Here is a 7588-nt window from a genome sequence, read left to right on the forward strand (position 1 = left end):
CGGAGCAGAGGTGTGACATGGGAGTATCGGGAGACTCCCAACACAACTCTCGCGGCTGCATTCTGTGCCAGTTGGAGCTTCCGGGTGGTCCTCAAGGGCAGCCCCATGTAGAGAGTGTTGCAGTAGTCTAGTCGTGAGGTCACGAGCGCGTGAGTGACCGTGCATAGATCATCCCGGCTTAGATAGGGCCGCAACTGGCGCACCAGGCGAACCTGGGCGAAAGCCCCCCTAGTCACAGCTCCTATATGGTCTTCCAGGGTGAGCCGTGAATCTAGGAGGACTCCCAAGTTGCGAGCCCTATCTACGGGGGGTAATAATTCGCCCCCCATAACGAGAGGTGGAATGTCCGAATAAACCCGGGATGAACGTATGCAAAGCCACTCGGTCTTGTCGGGGTTGAGTTGAAGTCTGTTCCTCCCCATCCAGACCCGAACCGCCTCCAGGCAACGGGACATCACGGTGAGGGCATCACTGGGGTGGTTTGGGGTCGAAAAGAAAAGCTGGGTATCATCAGCATACTGATGATACCCAACTCCAAAACCACGAATGATCTCACCCAGCGGTTTCATATAGATGTTGAACAGGAGAGGCGAGAGGACCGACCCCTGAGGAACTCCACAAATGAGAGACCTCGCGGTCGACCTCTGCCCTCCTGCCAACACCGACTGCGAGCGTCCCTCGAGATAGGAGGAGAACCACTGCAAAACCGTGCCTCCCACTCCCAACCCCCGGAGACGCTGCAGCAAGATACCGTGGTCGATGGTATCGAAAGCCGCTGAGAGGTCTAATAGGACCAGAACAGAGGAATGCCCCCTGTCCCGAGCCCTCCAGAGATCATTCACCAGCGCGACCAATGCCGTCTCCGTGCTGTACCCGGGCCTGAAACCCGATTGGCACGGGTCTAGATAATCATTTGATCATCGGCTGCCTGCTCTCCAAGAGGGAGGGACCCCAAAGAGTGGAAAGGCAGAGATTCCGACACCCCTTGGGGTGGAGAGGAGGGACACCCTCAGGATCTGATTCCCAAGCTGGTTTGGGGGGAAGTGGTGTTCAACAGGGGAAGACTCTGAGACAGGCAGCTGAGCCCTGATGCTGTGCAAGGCCTGCCTGCCCCCCCCCTCTGTGTGTGTGTGTGTGTGTGTGATTCCTCCCCCTCTCCTCCCCCCCCCAAACTGGGCAAATCTTCAGGCAGATAGGAGAGCCTTTTGGTGCGTTTTGCCATGGGAGGATTAAAGAGGCTTTTTGCCATGGCTCTTGGCTGACCCCTAGTCTGCACCTGGGAGGGGTGGGGGAGGGGAGGGGAGGCAGAGCTGCAGAGGGAGGGGAGACAGTTTCCCCGCTGATTTCCTCATTTCTTCCATTCCTGCCAAGAGCTCCAAGATGAGCTGATGAAAGGATCCTGGCAGCGGATCTGCGCCTTGCTCCAGTTCTGCGCCGTGGTCAGCTCCTTCTCGGCCTGCAGCGGAAAGAGGGCCCAGCTGAATCAGGGGAAGGGGGGCAGGCGTAGGGGCCAATGGGGTGCCCTTGCTCCCTTTGACCCGGAGGCGGCATCTGCGCCCATTGTGCATCTGCACAACTACAAGGAAGATCCCGCTTCCTTAGGCAGCCCTGCCAACAACACAGCCCTGGAAGGAGCTGCAACAGCTCAGCAGAGCATCCCCATGCAGTGGCAGTATACCAGAGGTGTGTGTGTGTGTGATGCTGGGCAGCTTGTCCCAGGTCTCTGCTTGGGGGCTGTCAGCTGGGGCCTCGCCCGCTGGCTGCTGGGGGTGGGGGATTAGCATAGTCCGTTTGCGGCTTCACTCCAAGACCCGGGGTTTATGCCGAGTCCGTTGAACACCTTGTAGTTCCGAGAGGCTTTTTCTGCCCTCAGTGATATCCTGAGCAGCCTTCAGTGTGGTGAACGATAAGCCCAAAAGGTTTACTCACGAGGAGGAAGTGGTTCTCCTTGTGGCCGGAAGCCGACTCCAGGCGAAGGTTGTACTTCAAGGGGAAGTAGGTGGCGGGCAGGTCCCAGGAGGCCGGGGGAGCCCAGGAGACCTTCTGCCCTGTGACCCTCAGGTAGGCCGGAGCATCGGGCTTCACTGCGAGGAGAGCAGGGACCCTGTCAAACCTCGTCCAGCCACCCCACCCTTGCCCCCTCCCTCCGGGGGCCAACACAAAGGGTGGAAAAGCCAGCCTGCAAGGAGGCCCCGGCTTGAAAAGACCCTCCCCAGATTTTCCTTCCTAAGGCAGGAGGTGTCAGTTATGGCGGAAGATGCTCTGCCCAAGCGGACCCTGACAGAAGGCGAGGCTAGACGTTTGCCAGCCCTGGTCAGTGTTCCCGGGGCCTCAGGCCACTTGCCAGCACAGGGGGGGCAGCCTGGGGAAGAGCCCCCCTGCAGGAGGGAGGTGTGTGTATGGCGGGGGGAGAAGCAGACACAACGGCAGGCGGACTCAGGGCAGACCGCCGGGTTGGGCCTTCCAAGGGCTGGGATGGGGTCCTGCATGAGAAGGGGGGGGGGGCTGGTGCCATCCATACCAATATCCCGCAAGAGGAAAGTCTTGTTCACTTCGCTGTAGCCGCCGCCATCTTCAGAAAGCCCCCTCAGCACCAAGACGAGGGGTGTGAGGGGCGCCTCCTCCGCGTAAGGACAGAAGGAGCAATTGTTTAACTGGATATCCACCACTCTGTTCCCCAGGAGAGCCACTTCTGTGGGGGGGCACAGCGCAGCCTCTGTGTCTCTGCAAAGAGAAGGCAGAAGTGGAGCCCTCGCCGGCTGCAGCAGTGGTGGACGGAGACTCTCCACATGCTCAGAGACCCCCTTATCCTTGCTGCGATGCTCCTTGCACGGTGAAGAGAAAGGAGGGTTGGGGCTACTAACTTGCGTTTCAGCTGGGCCAGAAAAGTCGCCGGGTTCTGAGACTTCCAGGAACAGTTCAAGGTGCCGCTGTACGAAGTAGCCCAGCAGCTGATGGCTGCTTCTTCCTTTGCTCCTGCAAGAACCGGGGTAAAGAACTGAGGACGAGTCGAGGCCCCTCTTCCTGCTGCAGCCCCCGGGGCATCTCCCACCCAATCTGAATCTGGAGCAGGAAAGGCAGCTGCGCCAAAAGAGAGTCCCCAGCTGGAAGAGACCCCCCCATCCCCCCATCCTCCCCAGGCAGGGCTCCTGTCCTCCCTGGGGGGCTGGTGAAACTGCCCCCCCTCCATGTTCCCTACAAGCAAAGATGGAGGCGCTTCTCAGGTTTTCTGGGATGTTTGGGATGGGTTTGCAGGAAGGGGGCAGGGTGGAGGGACAGAAGAGCAGCCCAGGCCTGCCCCCCCCCCCTTTGAAGGCCAGGCCAGAAGGCCGGTAGGGAAATGGGGCAGAGGACCAAGCTGGGGTTTAGCTGCGGCTCTGGGAATGAGCCCCCCCTCCAAAGGAGTCTTCCCCTCCCTTCCCCGCTCACCTTCTGCCTTGAAGAAGTAGCTGTGACGAACCCGGACGGCCACATGGAAGCTTTCCAGCAGCCGGGATCCGTCCCAGCAGGAATAGTTTCCGGCAAAAGGGAAGTCCAGGTTGTAGAGGACAAACTCTCGGCCTGACTCCTGCTGCGTGTCGCCCTTCCACTTCCACTCCACTTGTTCTCCAGGGGAACTGGAGCACTTCAGGATTACGTCTTCATATTCGTTCCGAATCAGCACTGAGGGCAGAGCCCCAAACCGGAGAGTCAGTGGGGCTGGAAGGGGCCCTGCCCGGCTGGCCAGCTTTCAGCCCCGAAGTGGTTCCAGGGCTACCCACTCAGGGCTGTTACTGTGGTGGCTAGAGATTTTTTTTCCTAGGCTGCATCCCCATCCCCAAATTTTGGGGTGCAGGGGCTTTGTGAGGAAAGCCTAGGGGGTGTTTTCCAGAGCAGCAGAGGATGGGATGCTGCCCCCGAAGCCCCAGGGCCCGTCTCAGCACCCCCTCTGCCGTCACTCTACGCAGGGCAGGGCTTGGCTGCCCCTCTCCTTCCAGGAATGCCTCCCCCTCAACACCCCCCCCCCGATTCTGTGCTTCTTCCCTGTGGGGGAGCAGGGCCACCCCTTTCTTGCCTGCTGCCCTCTTGTGGCAATTGTGTGGAAGCAGTGGGCAGGCTCTGCCATCTGCCGTCTGCCCACTCCCCAACTTCTGCCCCCCAACCCTCACTGTACCTGTGGCTCTAATCTCTGAGTTGCTCATTTTCACTACCTGAACTGCAACCCTCATTGAATTCTGGCAGGAATGCCAAATTTTCCTCCAAGGAAACAAAAAAAGAAACTCAGCTCTTCTGCCCCTCTTTGCCCCTAGATGGAGGATTTTTTTTTATCTTTCAGAAATTTCCCGCCACTTCTGGGGTAGGTAATGCTGGCTTTTCCATTCAAGTCAGAAGGGCAGATCCCTGGAATTTTGAGGGGGGGAGGGGCTAGGGAGTGTGTTTTGGGCACAGCCACCTGCAAAGGACCCAAGATATCTGGCTCCTGGCCCTCCCTGGCCCCTCTGGTAAAAAGCCGGCAAAGAAGGCACTTACGTGAGGAGGGAAAAGCAGCCGCGGCCTCCACGGCCACGGCCACGGCCAGCAAAGCTGCCCACTTTCCCAGCAGCATCTGTGTGAAGCGAGGCAAAGAGAGGTCTGTGGGAGGCTGGCCTGGCTGGGGAGGAGGAAGGCAAGAGGTTCTGCTGTGAGGTCACGGCTGGGAAGCCCCCTTCCCCTAACCCAACCCCTCCCTCCCTTGAGCATCACCCCCAAGTCTCGCCCAGGGGCTGAGCTGTCCCCAGACTCTAATCAGGGGGAGGCCAGAGGGAGGGGCCCCCTCTCAAGGGAAGGCAAAGGGCACAGGCAAAGCTCCCACCCTGCCAGGGAAGGGGGGGCATTTATAAAAGGCAGCCCCCACCCCTTGCCAGATTACAGGCTATGTCTGCAGGCACACAGAGCACAAAAACATTCATCCGGAAGAGAACAGCCGGCCTCCTCCCGCCCCAAAGCAGCCCTCCTCGCCTACGGTCATCCGGTGGTCATCTGGTCACTGGGCCCCCACTCGGCCCTCCCAACTGAGAAGCCCAGTTGCTGAAAGGGCCCAGCCCAGTTCTGGTCAGCACAGCCAGAATCCTCCCGAGGAGATGCTGCCGTCCCTCCTTTGGCCCATTTCAAGGAGCAGCAGCAGCAACGGGGGAGGGGGGCGGTGGGGGGGCAGCCCCTCTTTCCAGAGCCCCCGCCATGGACACGCTCTGCGAGGGGAGGGGAAGAGGCTGGCTGGAGTCACCCGGCGGGCAGAAAGATGCGTGGGGATGAGGGGGAATGGGGGGGCGGCCCCTGAACACTGGGGCATCCATTTCTCCCCTTCCCCCAGAAAAGCAAAGCAGACCCTGGGTGCCCCTTGGTCCTGGGGCCAAGGGGAGGGACCCAGCCCTGGGTGGTTGTGCTGGGGGACCCTGGCCCCTCCCTCCCTCTCAGCCTTAGGCAAAGCCTGGCTGAAAAGCTTGCCAAGAAAGTGCAGAGAGAGTCCGGGAGCCAACACCAATTTGAAGGCAGAAAAAAAACACCCTGAAACCTCCGAGGATGCCTTGCCAGCAACCGGGGCCCCTGGCAGAGGGGCCCATGGGTCCCCAGGGCCCCTGCTGCTTCTCTCCTCTTCGTCCAGAGCACTTACCTCTCCGTGGGTAGCTTGGACCTGTGAGAGGAAAGCAGAAGGACGACTGATCTAATATACCCTTTCTGATGGGGGGGGGAGGAAGTCTCTGACACAGGAGGAGGGGGCGGGCAGGGGAGGGGAGGGGAAGGAAGGGAGAAGCTGTCAGGGCATCTCCCCTCTCGGGACTCTCCCTTGCAGAGAGGGAGCTGCTGAGGGTCAAGGCATGGCCCCTCCCCGGCCCCACTGACAAGTGGGCCTGGGGTGATGCCCGAGGGAGTAAAAGGAAGGTCCTTCCCTTTCCAGCAGCCCAGGGAGGCCCGGAGCCAGCATGGGCCGCTTACAAGCGAGGCCTGCATTGCCTGTGGTTGACGGAAGACCCAGCCGAAGGTGGGCACCCACAGGGGCCTCTTCCTGGGCTCTCTGGCCGGGGACCTCTGGGTTATTTGATGCCAGAGCTTCCCCAGGACCTCAGCATGGAAGGGCTGGCAAGGATCCTGGATCATCCAGCTGGGCCTCCTGCCCTGTGGAGAAATTCTTGGTTTCACTGCAGCATTCCCCAGGGACAGATTTTCCCCCCTGCCCCTCCCCCCCGTGTCTTGAGTACCTCTGACCAAGAAGCATCCACTGACCCCCAGGCAGCCTCTTTGGGTCTTGAACACCCTGACCCTTAGGAGAATTGTCCTGCCTTCTGGAATGACTGCCCTGCCCTCCACCTGCCCCCCTTCTGACACTTGAGGCTGGCTACCAGGTACCAAGCAGGTGGCTCTTCCCCAGGCGGGGCAAATCGGCTGCTTCCAGCAGCTCCTTGCCAGCTGCTCTTTCCTGGCTCCTGGTCTCCGTGGCGGCTCTTGTTTGGATCCTTCAGGCCAGTCCGTCCGTGTCCTTCCTAAATGCAGTGCCCAGAATTCAGACAGAATATTCTAGGTTTGGCCTGACCACTACAGAATAGGCACGGGGGTCGGGGCCACAACACTAACTCTGACCTCTGATCAGCTTAGCAGTTGACTTCCCTTGATGCAACTGGGTTGGCTGTTTCTGCAGCTGCATAACGTGGTTGGCTCATGTTCAGCGCATGGTCCAGCAAGACTTCTGGCCTTTTGCAACATTTCCTGTGGCTCCACTGTGAGTCTGGGGGTGAGGCAGGTGGCCACGTTCATGCCTTTGGGCGTTAGACCCCATTGAGAAACCGGAGAAAATCTGCCTGCCAGGTGGGCAGGGCCTCTCCTTTTGAGCTCGTCTGAGGTATTAATAAGACGCTACGCGCAGATCCCGACGGGCCCAAACAGGGAAGATCTCTCTCTTCCTATGGCAGGTGTGTACGCCTGGTCTTACTTAGGAGCTTCAGCCCCAGTTCTATAGGGAAAAGCTCAGCGGCTGAGCTGTGCATCGTATCCTCAGCTGCCCCAGCCACCGAGCTCCAGCCAGCAAAATGAGCAGACCCACCAAGGCATCAAAAGGGGCATTTGCTCTCACCTTTCTTTCCTTTCATTGAGCTTCCAGGTGGCTTCACAGTTCTTTGATCTCCAAGGCCCGTGAAATGGGAAAAAATTATAACAATTATTAACCTGTCTCTGCTCATTTCCTTCTTGGGGCAGCAGGAGATGGACCCTCTGTGGTCTCCCTCAGACCTGGACCAACAGATAACTAAGGGCCAGACTGTTGCAAGGAAGGGATGCGAGTGGGAAAGGATAAATATGGGGGTGTGTGGAGGGAGTGGAGGAATTCCCAGTTACAACTGCAGAAAGATGCCTCTGCTTGATGGCAAAACATCCCTGGGACAGAGTAGTTGCCTTGCCCCATTGCTTGTGCAAAGGCTGGGAGAAGCCAGCCTGCAGGCCAGAGTCATGCCAGGGTGCCACGAAAGTCTGGAGAGACGGAAGGATACATGTTGGAAGAAGGCTTGCAAGGGGCCACCGAAACATTGGAGCAGCTAGAGTTGACCCACCTTTCTGAACCTCAATCTTTGTTAGGTAACCT

General features: G+C 59.1%; 1 protein-coding gene across 1 annotated transcript; it reads right to left on the reverse strand.

Annotated features, from left to right (window-relative positions):
- Positions 1-947: 947 nt before the first annotated feature.
- On the reverse strand, positions 948-7096 carry LOC310643265 (interleukin-12 subunit beta-like). Its single transcript, XM_083367504.1, has 9 exons — positions 7085-7096; positions 5953-6132; positions 5630-5650; positions 4510-4630; positions 3430-3663; positions 2865-2976; positions 2522-2724; positions 1930-2084; positions 948-1456 (listed from the first exon to the last, which is right to left on the reverse strand). The coding sequence occupies exons 2-9, from the start codon at positions 6112-6114 to the stop codon at positions 1349-1351; spliced, it is 1116 nt and encodes a 371-aa protein (XP_083223630.1). The 5' UTR covers positions 6115-6132; positions 7085-7096; the 3' UTR covers positions 948-1348.
- Between the last annotated feature and the right edge of the window lie 492 nt (positions 7097-7588).

Source organism: Vipera ursinii (assembly GCF_947247035.1).
Source record: "Vipera ursinii genome assembly, chromosome: 7".
In the NCBI taxonomy this organism is placed as follows: Eukaryota; Metazoa; Chordata; class Lepidosauria; order Squamata; family Viperidae; genus Vipera; species Vipera ursinii.

Excerpts from the sequence above, each read along its gene's own strand:
- LOC310643265 (XM_083367504.1), bottom strand. The coding sequence starts at position 6,114 with ATGATCCAGGATCCTTGCCAGCCCTTCCATGCTGAGGTCCTGGGGAAG. Across the intron at positions 5,651-5,952 it reads AGGCAATGCAGGCCTCGCTT|GTCCAAGCTACCCACGGAGA; the intron begins GTAAGCGGCCCA and ends TTCCTCTCACAG. Across the intron at positions 2,977-3,429 it reads CTACTTCTTCAAGGCAGAAG|GAGCAAAGGAAGAAGCAGCC; the intron begins GTGAGCGGGGAA and ends CGGTTCTTGCAG.